The sequence below is a fragment of the Tamandua tetradactyla genome, chromosome X (assembly GCF_023851605.1).
Source record: "Tamandua tetradactyla isolate mTamTet1 chromosome X, mTamTet1.pri, whole genome shotgun sequence".
Classification (NCBI taxonomy): Eukaryota; Metazoa; Chordata; class Mammalia; order Pilosa; family Myrmecophagidae; genus Tamandua; species Tamandua tetradactyla.
This window is the reverse complement of record NC_135353.1, coordinates 92785112-92797648: the sequence shown is the minus strand read 5'-3', so window position 1 is coordinate 92797648 and position 12537 is coordinate 92785112. Positions and strand designations below refer to the sequence as shown.

Genomic DNA, 12537 nt, shown 5'->3' with positions numbered 1-12537 from the left:
AAATAAGGTTTCAATAGATGCTAAAACATGGATGAATCTTAAACACATTATGAAAAGTAAAATATCTAAAAATTAAAAAAAGACAAAAAGTTGATCAGTGGAGGGAGGAATGGGGAGTTGTTTAAGGGCAGTTTCTGTTTTGGGTCATGAAAAAATTTTAATAACGAATGGTGGTGTTGGTAGCACAACATAATGAATGTAATTAACACTACTGCATCTTACACTTAAAAATGGTAAAAATGTGGTATTGTTTTCTGTGTGTGTGTATACATATGTTACAATAAAATATTTTTTAAATGAAAGGAAGTCCTGAAGCAAGTAACATGATGAATCTTGAGGACATTCTGTTGAGTGAAAATAAGTCAGACACAAAAGGTCAAATACTGTATGATCTTACTAACATGAACTAATACTATTCAAACTCATGCACATAAAATCTAGAATATAGGTTACCAGACGATAGAACGAGGCTAGAGAATGGGGAGTGGTTGCTTAATATGTGCAGAATTTTTACCAGGTTGAACTTAAACGTTTGGAAATGGATGGAGGTGATGGTAGCGCGTTATTCTGAGTATAATTAACAGTGCTGAATTGCGTGTGAACGTGGCAGAAAGGGAAAGTTTAGAGTCATGTATTCACCAAAAGGAAAGCTAGAAGTTAAAACACTAGACTGTATAGACAGTGAATCTTGTAGCAGACAATGACTGTGACCAACATTACAAATACAAAAACTCCTTTTATGAACTAGAACAAATGTATGTCACTATTATAAGAGTTAATAGAGTGATATATGAAGAAAAACGCATCTATTGCAAACAATGAACCATGGTTAACTGTTAATATTTTAATATTCTTTCAACAACAGTGGCAGATGTACCACACCAATGCTAGAGGTCAATAATAGAGGTAGATAAGGGATATGGGATGTCTGAGCATTTCTTTCTTTGGAGTTATGAAAATGTCCTAAAATTAATTGTGGTGATGAATGCACACATTAAGTGATGATACTGTGAACCACTACTTGTATACTTTGGATGGACTGAATAGTATGTGAATGTATATCAATAAAACTGCATTTTAAAAAGAAGGAGAGGGAGAGACAGGTGTTAATAAGTGTATTTTTTAAAACATGTAGCAAATCTACTTATACATGCTCTCAAACCATATAAAAACTTAATACATGAATACTCACAATACTTATAATACACAAATAATTGCAAGAATACCTTATTTCTATACTGTTGCCACCTTTTCTAATCTTATCTATTTTTATAGACAGTATTTGTCACCCCATCTTTATAAAACAACTCCATTGTGCATAATACCTTAGTAATTACTTCCTTCTATAACCCCTATAACTTGACAACCTTAGTATTTTATTTATCTAAATGAAAATCACTCATATCCATTTCTTTTAACATACCCCTCAGGTACTAGCTAAAGGACAGATACAGTAGAGGGGTTTACAAACCCGATGAAATGTTATTTTCCATAATTTTAAAGATGTTAAAAAGCTGCTCAAGGAAAAAAAAAATAATAATAAATGGAAAAAAGACTACAAGATACAGCATTCTCTTTCTATTTACCCGCGCTTTGGTTCACTGCAAGTCTTGGAGGAGAACTTGTTTCTTCAGATTCTTCTGAAGAGTGTGCCAGGAAGTCATGAAGCTTCTGTACCAATGTATTCAACTTGCTTTCACTACCAAAACAAAAATTTACAGTATTTCATTAGGGGGAGGTGACATCATCAACATGGCAACATACACAGCTACAGAAAATCTCTCTGCAGGGATCCAACGAAAAAAAGAGAAGACTGAATTTTTCAGATATGTGGAAGAAGATATACACTGAAAAGAGAATCGAAGAGAGAGATAAATATCAGGTAGGAAACCTCCATACCAGAGCGGACAGTCCTCTCCCCTCCCCGTCACTTGGTCTCACACACATCACAGGTGGGGCATAGAAACAACAGCTGCAGTCCCTTCCACTGGGGACACAGATTATAAAATTCTCTCATAACAGTAAGAAAGACCCCACCATTTGGAGACCTGGGAGCAGGGGAGGACATCTCTAGACCCAGGTCAGTGAAGAATAAACAGTCTGAGAAAACGTGAACACATTCTGTATGTTCAGCCTAAGTCTCAAAGCCTTTCCCATCCCAGAAGGAAACAGGAGCCAGCGGTCTGATTCCTGCCTGGTGTTCGGCTGAATATTTAGTTAGCTGGGGGAGTCTTCTGCCACAAACAAAGTAGGGAATACAGCCCCACACTGAGTCGGATTTTAGCTGGCAAAGCAAGGACACAGGAAACCTGTAATGCCAGCCCCTCCTGGTCAGAGATAGCCTGAGCTACAAGGCCAAGCAGCCTCTGAGAATGGTTAATTTATCGAACAGTACCATCTGCTGGACAGACCAGAAAGTGCAACGTAATTGAAAGATTTTTCAGATATTCTCAAAAATATATATCAGAACCACTGGGACTACTCTAGACCCCCTGTACAGGAATCTAACCCTGGATTGGCAAAGAAATATAGACGACCCAACTGTTTAAACAGTGGACTAAAACAAACCCACGTTCTGTGGGCCAGCAAAAATTAGTCTACTAGGTCTAAGTGACAGTGACCCAGTAAACTTGTTAAACCCACAGAGACCTTGCTATGGTGCTCATTGCTTAACACTTCCCTATCCCTGAGGTATGCTCCTGTGGGTGTCTGGCTTTGGAGGGAGACTAGGGGCAGAGCAAACAAGAACCAGAAAATAAGAGGTGAAAATTTCTGACTAGTTGGATAGAAGCTATGAGAGTGGTACAGAATAAGTTGAACTGAATGGCAAAGAAGAGATAATGGACAAAGCCAACCAAAAAAGAAATCCTTTGGTGAAAGAGTGAAATCAACTTCCATAATAAACTAACCAATGAAATCAGATCCCTAGGTACACCAGCAAAAACTTACAAGTCAGACTAAGAGAAATGAAGATACGGCCCAGTCAATGGAACAAACTACCATTTTAAACCATACAGGAATTGAAAACAACTAATTAAAGATTTTCAAACAAGCATGCTAAATAAATTGAAAAAAATAAACAAGTTGAAGGAAGATAAGCAAAAGAGATGAGGGACATAAAGAAGACATTGGGTGAACATAAATTACTCAAAACCTTGAAAAAAAAAAAGGGCAAAATTTATGGGAAAGAGGGTGGTGCAACAGTGGCTCAGTGGCAGAATTCTTGCCTGCCCTGCCAAAGACCAAGGTTTGATTCCCTGAGCCTGCCGATGCAAAAAAAAACTTATGTGAAAGAAAGGCACAATAGAAGAGATGAAAAACACAATGGCAACTTTCAACAGCAGATACGAAGAGGAAAAAGAAAGGATTAGTGAACTAGAGAACAGAACATTTGAAATCCTACACACAAAAGGGCAGAAAGGAAAATGAATGGCAAAATATGAGCAAAATCTCAAGGACCTGAATGACAACATGAAGCACATGAATATACAAGTAATGGATATCTCAGAAGGAGAAGGAAAGGGAAAGGGGGCAGAAAGAATAAGGATGAAATACTCACTGAAAATATTCCATCTCTTATAAAAGACAAAATTACTAGATCCAAGAATCACAACATACCCCAAACAGAAGAGATCCAAATGGGCCTACTCCAAGACACTTACTAATCAGACTGCCAAATGTCAAAGACAGAGAATTCTAAAAGCAGCAATAGAAAAGCGATCCATCACACACAAGGGAAGCTTGATAAAAGATTTCGTTAGTCCACTATGTACTTAAATTAAATGTAAATATAACAAGCTGGAAAAATATCTATACTAGAGGTCTTCAAAACGATGCATATTCAAACTAAACAAATACTAAAGGACTCCACAGAAATAAAAAAGAATCACAAGAGGATACGACAACAAATTAAACAATCTAAATAAAATAGACAAGTTGCAAGAAAGACACGAACAACCTACAATCGCTCTACAGTAACTCTAAAGAAACAGAAGATCTCCTCAGACTATCTACAAGAGATTTAATCAGTCATCAAAACCCTCCCAACAACGTAAACCCCAGGACCAGATGGACTCACAGGTCAATTCTACTGAGCATTACAAGAAGAATTAATACCAATCCTGCTCAAACGCTTCCAAAAACTGAACAGGAGAGAAGACTACCCAAACCATTCTATATACCCACCATCACACTAACATCAAAGCCAGATAAAGATGCAAAAGAAAATTATAGACCCATTTCTCTTATGAACATAGATGCAAAAATCCTAATCAAAATACTTCTCAATCATTCTGGGTCAAGATGGTGGCTTAACAATGTGTGCGTTTTAGTTCGTATTCCAGAACAACTACTAAATAACCAGAAACAGTACAGAACAGCTCCTGGGGCCAAGATAGTGACCGGACACACAGCGTACCCCAATCTGGACCAGTTGGACCGGCTGCGAGCACCCCCCAAAACCGTGAGTTCCCAAAGCTGCGGAGGCCAGGGCCCCTTCCCCACAGGCTGCTTCCCAGAGGGGAAAGGAAAGGACTTTACCAGAAGCAGGGACTGGGCACAATCAAACGCCAATTGTGGAACTAATTAACAAATTCCAACTACTAAAAATAGGCCCCCAGCTTAGGTGAACCTGATCAAAGTGGAGGTTGCTCATTTTTGCCCAGGCGCCAAGGGGGCAGGACTGACAGAAAAAGGGGAAAAAAAAAAAAAGAAGGAAACAGAGGTTTCTGTGGCTGTGTATCTATAAAGGCTTGACTGCCTCTGGATACAGCGACAGGACTTTTCAGGCTGCAACCACCCCAGGCATAGGCAGAAGTGAGCTCTTTTGGGGGCTTATCTGGAGCTTCTGCCTTCCCCAGGGGAGGGGTGAAGCCCTACCCAGGTGGAATCCCCCCATGAAGGAATTCAAACACCAGGGCTTGGTAATTTGAAGCCATTTAAACCAGCCTACAACCTCTCCTCTGTCTCCACCACGCCCTCAGCAGGGAGAGTCTGCCAAAGTTAAAGGTACCGCATCATCTTATGCTGGTGGGACCTGCAGTCAGACAAGCGCCACATACTGGGCAGGATAAGAAAAACAGAGTCCAGAGACTTTCACAGGAAAGTCTTTCAACCTGCTGGGTCTCACTCTCAGAGAAAACTGACGCAGGTGACTCTTTCCTCGTGATAGGAGGCCAGTTTGGTCTAGGAAAATCTGGCTGGGGTCTATAATATCTAAGTAGATGCTCCTAAGTGTGTGGGGGGGAAAGGCACCACACAAGCAGGACAAGAAACAAGAAAACAAGAACTGAAAAATTCTCCTCTGTTAAACAAAACTTAAGCTAAAGGTCCAGATAAACTTGAACGGAATGTAAGAACAGAGAGAGAGAAGAAATTCATCCAGCAAAAAAACCCTAGATAAAATAAGTGAAAGCAATCTCCAGAATAAACTAATTGAGGTAATTAAATGCCTAGACGCCAGCAAAAAATAACAAATGACACTAGGAAAACTGAAGATATGGCCCAGTCAAAGGAACAAACCAACAATTCAAATGACATACAGGAGCTGAAACAATTAATTCAGAATGTACGAACAGAAATGGAAAACCTCATCAAAAACCAAATCAATGAATTGAGGGAGGATATAAAGAAGGCAAGGAAAGAACAAAAAGAAGAAACTGAAAGTCTGAAAATACAAATCACAGAACTTATAGGAATGAAAGACACAGTAGAAGAGATGAAAAAAACAATGGAAACCTACAATGGTAGATTTCGAGAGACAGAACATAGGATTTCTGAACTGGAGGACGGAATACCTGAAATCCGACAAGAAACAGACACTACAGGAAAAAAAAAGGAAAAATATCAGCAGGGACTCAAGGAATTGAAAGACAATATGAAGTGCATGAATATACGTGTTGTGGGTGTCCCAGAAGGAGAAGAGAAGGGAAAAGGAGGAGAAAAACTAATGGAGGAAATTATCACTGAAAATTTCCCAACTCATATGAAAGACTTAAAATTACAGATCCAAGAAGTGCAGCATACCCCAAAGAGAATAGATACAAATAGACATACTCCAAGACATTTAATAATCAGAATGTCAGAGGTCAAAGAGAAAGAGAGGATCTCGAAAGCAACAAGAGAAAAGCAATCCGTCACATACAAGGGAAGCCCAATTAAGACTATGTGCAGATCTCTCAGCAGAAACCATGCAGGCAAGAAGACAGTGGGATAATATATTTAAATTATTAAAAGAGAAAAACTGCCAACCAAGAATTCTATATCCAGGAAAACTGTCCTTCAAAAATGAGGGAGAAATTAAAACATTTTCAAAAGAAAAAAAATCACTGAGAATTTGTGACCAAGAGACCAGCTCTGCAAGAAATACTAAAGGAAACACTAAAGACAGATATGAAGACAGAAGAGAGAGGTGTGGAGAAGAGTGTAGAAAGGAAGACTATCAGTAAACGTAAAAGGAAGGAAAATTAGATAGGACATATAAAATCCAGAAGGCAAAATAGTAGAAGAAAGTACTACCCATGCAGTAATAACACTGAATGTTAATGGATTAAACCCCCCAATCAAAAGACATAGTCTGGCAGAATGGATTAAAAAACAGGACCCATCTATATGCTATCTCTACTCAAAGAACACGAGGCCAAGGACACAAATGGACATTTACACACCAATGTTTATAGCAGCATTATTAACAATTACCAAGAGATGGAAACAGCCAAAATGTCCATCAACAGACAGTTGGCTAAACAAACTGTGACTTTTACATAAGATGGAATATTATGCAGCTCTAAGACAGAATAAAGTTATGAAGTATGTAACAACATGAATGGACCTTAAGGACATTATGCTGAGTGTGATTAGCCAGAAACAAAAGGACAAATACTGTATGGTCTCACTGATATGAACTGACATTAATGAATAAACTTGGAATATTTACTTGGTAACAGAGACCATCAGGAGATAGAAATAGGGTAAGATATTGGGTAATTGGAGCTGAAGGGATACAGATTATGCAACAGGACTGAATATAAAAACTCAGAAATGGGCAGCACAATATTACCTAACGGTAATACAATTATGTTAAAACACTGAATGAAGCTGCATATGAGAATGATAGAGGGAAGAGGGCTGGGGCATAAATGAAATCACAAAGAAAGATAGACGATAAAGATTCAGATGGTGTAATCTAGGAATGCCTAGAGTGTATAATGATAGTGACTAAATGTACAAATTTTAAAAATGTTTTTGCATGAGGAAGAACAAAGAACGTCATTACTGCAGTGTGCTGAAACTAGATGGTACTTAATATTTTAAAATTTCAACTAATTGTGTGAGACTAAAGCAAAAAATGTTTATTTGGTACAAATCTATACTTTGACTAGTGCATCTCCTAATATAACTTATGTAGATAGTTGATTGAACACCTTAAGTACATGGAACTTTGTATAGGACATGAGATTTTGTTGGTTTGTCCAGGTGATGCCCTGATGAATCCCAGAGTGATTTGATCAGTGAGTAGAGAAGTATTTGCAAAGTCCCCTTCGGGGAATGGTGAGAACAGGGGAAAACTCAACTTCCCCAAGTTGAATTCTTGATATTCTCACAAGCAGTGTGAGCAACCAAAGCTATAGGCTGAGCCCCCAGTCTTGGGGTTTGTTCATATGAAACTTAACCCCACAGGAGATAGGTCAAGCCTACTTAAAATTAAGCCTAAAAGTCACCCCCAAGAGACCCTCTTTTGTTGCTCAGATGTGGCCTCTCTCTCCAGCCAACACAGCAAGCAGACTCACCACCCTCCCCCTGTCTACATGGGACATGACTCCCAGGGGTGTGGATCTTCCTGGCAGCGTGGGACATAAATCCCAGAATGAGCTGAGATTCAGCATCAAGGAATTGAGAAAACCTTCTCGACCAAAAGGGGGAAGAGTGAAATGAGACAAAATAAAGTGTCAGTGGCTGAGAGATTCCAAACAAAGTCGAAAGGTTATGCTGGAGGTGATTCTTATGCATTAAATAGGTATCACCTGTTTAGTTAAGGTGTAATGGAGAGGCTGAAGGGAACTGTCTGAAAATGTAGAGCTGTGCTCCAGTAGCCATGTTTCTTGAAGATGATTATATAATGATATAGCTTTCACAATGTGACTGTGTGATTGTGAATACCTTCTGTCTGATACTTTTATCTACCTCATGGACAGATGAGTAAAACATATGGATTAAAATAAATAACAGGGGGAACAAATGTTAAAATAAATTTAGTAGATTGAAATGCTAGTGATCAATGAAAGGGAGGAGTATGTTATGTATGAACTTTTTTCTGTTTTCTTTTTATATCTTTTTCTGAACTGATGCAAAGTTCTAAGAAATGATCATGATGATGACATACAACTATGTGATGGTGTGAATTACTGATTATATGTGTAGAATGGAATGATCATATGCTAAGAATGTTTGTGTTTGTATGTTGGTATGCTTAATTAAAATAAATTAAAATAAATTCACATGAAAATGTTCTAAAATTGATTGTGGTGATGAATGCACAACTACATGATGATACTGTGAGCCATTCATTGTATACTTTAGATGACTATATGGTATGTGAATATATCACAATAAAACTGCATAGAAAAAAAATGTTTGCCAGAGGGTCAAGACTTTCTTGAAGAATACCTTTGGAAGGCAAACACTGAACCACGAGTATTTCTTGTATTAAATGAGAAAGGTACAACAGTTTGGGGGGTTTAAATGCATTTTTTTTTACATGGGCAGGCTCCAGGAATCAAACTCGGGTCTCTGGCACAGCAGGCAAGAATTCTGCCACTGAGCCACAGTACACTGTCCTTTTAAAGCAGTTTTATTAAGATATATTCACATACCATACAAGCCATTGGAAGTATATAATTTCTGGCTCACAGTATCATCATATCTGCATCACATCATATTTTCACACCATATGCAGAGTGGCATTATTCACAATTGCCAAAAGATAGAAACAAAACAAGTGTCCATAAAAATATGAATGGATGAAAAAATGTAGTATACACATACAAATGAATATTATTCAGCAGTAGGAATGAGTCCTGAAGCACGCACTTCAAATGGACAACCTTGAAGACATTACGTTGAGTGAAATAAGTCAGACACGATAGGACATACATTGTATGGTCTCACTAATATGAACTAATTATGTTTAGACATAAAATCTAGAATACAGGGTACCAGGAGATAGAATGAAGCTAGAGAATGGGAAGCAACTACACAGATTCCTACATATACTCTCTCAACTCTGTGAAAACACCAAAAATTTCTCCCTCAACATCCCTTTAAGATTAAAGGAATGGAATTCTTTCAGGGGGGATTGAAGCAGGATAAAATAGAATAACTCTAAGTCCCTGGTTTCCTATTCAGCTCTGAAAGAGTTAACAGACAACTAAGTCCCTTGTTTCTTCTCTAGCTCCAAAGGAACTAATATAGAGCTGCAACCTTTCTGGGACAAAAATTACCCTAAAGCCCTCAAACTCCCCAAAACCACTGCAAACTCCCTCAAAAGCTTCTAAAATTCTGGGCCCAAAGCAAACTCTTAGTAACAGGAGGCACAGACAGGGTCATAAAGATTGTTAACCATTTGCCCAAAGACAAATTTTAGATATGTGACAACAAACCATGAATTCTGCTAGTTATCTCATCCTAGAACAAAGAAGACACCTAGTATTCAAAGGTTACTATGGAAACTTGCCACTGGTAAATCATTCCTATAAAACAAGTTGGCCCACTCCATTCACTGCAAGTCCCTTCCTTGGGCAAGCCTGCATTAACCTCTCTAAGGTGTACACTTTCTTTTTAAGAAGTTTTACTACTTATGCTTAAAAGAAAAACAAAAACACTGCATCCATTTCACTTATTTTTCTTTGTATCTTTTTGTTTCAGTTCTCTCTCCTGAAGGTAGGTTTAGAGAGGGTGAGGCAGCTAGATGTGGTCACAACTTTGTGGTTAAGAGCTATACATCTATACACCTCAATTTCAGTTTTCTTGTTTTGTTAAGGGAGTGCACCAAGTTCCTTTCCAGTACTAGGTGTTTCGTTTTGTTTTTAAATGCAGTTTTATTGTGAGGTATTCCCACACCACACAAACCATCTGAAATGTACAGTGCTGATTCTCAATATCATCGCAAAGTTGTGCATACATCACCATGATCCATTTTGGAGCATTTTCATTACTTCAGAAAAGAAAGAGAAAGTAAAAAGAAAACCCTATCCAGTACTAGGTTTTTAATAGATTTAATTTTCATAATGCCTGTCTCAGGACATTGTTAACATTTTTATATTTGCATAATGCTTGTAAGGCAAGTTAAATAATATGCAAAGTTACAACTTACAGTCCATTTTAAATCTACCAAATCTGAGCAGCAAAGAGGAGTAAATGAAATATGTTTCCCCAATCCTAGAATGTGTCATTGACTAAGAACTTGAATAAAGAAAGAATTTTCCTATGGGTAGGCAGTGGTAGGTAGGTGTAAAAGAAATATACTTGTATAACTTCAGAATAATTACATGTATATTTTTAAGTGAAAAAAATACTGAACCTCAAATTTAATCAAAACTGTTTATAATGACATGAATGTTATAGATGCACATATCCAAGGATTTAAAGGAAACATTGAGGGGGGGAAATCAAACCATTTTTTAAGGGTATGGTTTTTAACCAGGAGCAATTCTGCTTCCAAGGTACATGTAAAAATTTCTAGAGATAATTTTGGTTGTCACAAATGGGGGAAGGGGAAGCGATGCTACTGGCATCTAGGGGGTAGAGGGAAAAGGCGGTGCTAAACAACTTACAATGCACATGAAAACCCCCAGCACGATGGGCCCCACAACAAATAATTATCCCCCACAACAAATAATCATTCGACCCAAAATGTGAGTAGTGCCTCTGGCTTTTGTTTGTTTTGTTAAGCAATCCTGTTTTAAAGTGACAAGATTTGAGAAGTTCTTTTTTATATAACATGTCTACACTGTTTTAATAAGTTTCTGTGGTAAAAATATACATATATACATTAAAGACTCATAGGCTTAAACAAAAAGAAAATGAGGACCCTTTAGGCCAACTAACTTTTTCTATCCTCTACAAAACCCAGGTCACAATCATAACTTTTACCCCAAAAGAAGAGAGTGGTAGGGGACCAAAGGACAAAAATGGGATGAGCAGCAAACTGTGACACAAAGATTATTTTTCTACAAACTATATTCTTAAATGGAATACAACAAACAGAACCAATCTGGGATTGAGAGGCTTTTCCATAGACTTGTACATATGTTGAATTTTATATTCACGTCCTGTCATTTTCTTTTCTCTGTTTCATTATGGCAATTTATTTTTAAATTTGAAATCTGTTAGTGTTTTACACCATCATTTCCATGATAATCAAACTTTCAAAAATATTTTTTCTTTAAATACATCATTTTAAATGCCAACTCAAATGCTGAAGGAGTGAAATGTATCACCTTTTTAAAAACATCATAATAACTGGATGTTAAAACTAGAAAGCAAAAGTTCATTGAGAAACAGCATAGAGTCTCAAACAATCTCCACACAAATTCAATGGTTACAAATGGAAAAAAAATTAACTTACTTAGAAAAACTGGTGGATATCACCTAAACTGAGTAATCAAAATAATATCACCAGCCAGTCAGCCCTACTACATCGGCACACTTTGTAGCTGCTCCAGAGCCCACCAGCCAAATGTATGGGTGATATACAACAGCATGACAGAGTGAGAGACGCCCACATCTGACGGTGCAGCCCAAGAGGTCAACAAAAAGTGTGCACAGACAAGCACCACACCTCCTTGCCAACTTCATCTGCCCACCCCAACCCCCTCAACCCAGCCCCCACTGCCTGCAGGGATGTCTTATAAACCAAACTTGAAAGTACACATGCCTGCCACCTGCCTCAACAAGGCTGGAAGTGTCCCCCTTCCTTACACCAGCATGACAACATCCTCCCAGTATCACCAGATGCTGAGTGACTATGGGCCACCATCACTTGACTATACCCAGGGAACTGAGAACAGCCAGGTACGCCAAAGCAAATATGCTGAGTTGCTAGCCATCATCGAGGGAGAAAGAATGCCATGGAGAGACTAAAACCAGGTATCATTCACACTAAAGGACTCACTTTGGAGAGCTTGGCTGGAACGGAATGGAATGCCCGATGACTGCTGCTTCATTAGCTTTGAAGGTTTTCCATATTGTTATAAGATGAAAAGTTACATTTCATCACCCACGTTCAGATGAAACTCTTGCTTTCAAAATGACATATTTGGACTTCTGGGAAGATGGCTGAATAGAGTAACTCAAGATTAGCCCTGCTTCACAGAAAAGTTAGAGAAGAGACAGGAGGGTGACTGAGGTGGCAATTCGGAAGTACGGTTGACCTGGGAGAGCCTTCTGCACCAGACAGGGCAGCCCTGGTTGCAGAAGCCAAGGAACTGAGAGGCAGAGGGCTGGAGCCTGACACGGAGGCGTAGAGACTGCGGGGGTGCA

At 38.4% G+C, this 12537-nt stretch overlaps 1 protein-coding gene and 1 pseudogene across 6 annotated transcripts in view; one reads left to right on the top strand and one right to left on the bottom strand.

Moving 5' to 3' along the window:
- Window positions 1–12537, bottom strand: part of ATRX (ATRX chromatin remodeler) — a 423319-nt gene that overhangs the window by 377521 nt on the left and 33261 nt on the right. For 5 of the 6 annotated variants that reach the window (XM_077145058.1, XM_077145060.1, XM_077145061.1 and 2 more), the window contains one exon: window positions 1587–1699. The exons of the other annotated variant lie outside the window; for it this stretch is intronic. In XM_077145058.1, the coding sequence (XP_077001173.1) occupies window positions 1587–1699 (113 nt within the window). Of the gene's footprint in view, window positions 1–1586; window positions 1700–12537 lie in introns of those variants that run through there. 6 annotated transcript variants of the gene reach the window in all.
- LOC143670333 (cyclin-dependent kinase 2-associated protein 1 pseudogene) lies at window positions 11899–12209 on the top strand (annotated as a pseudogene).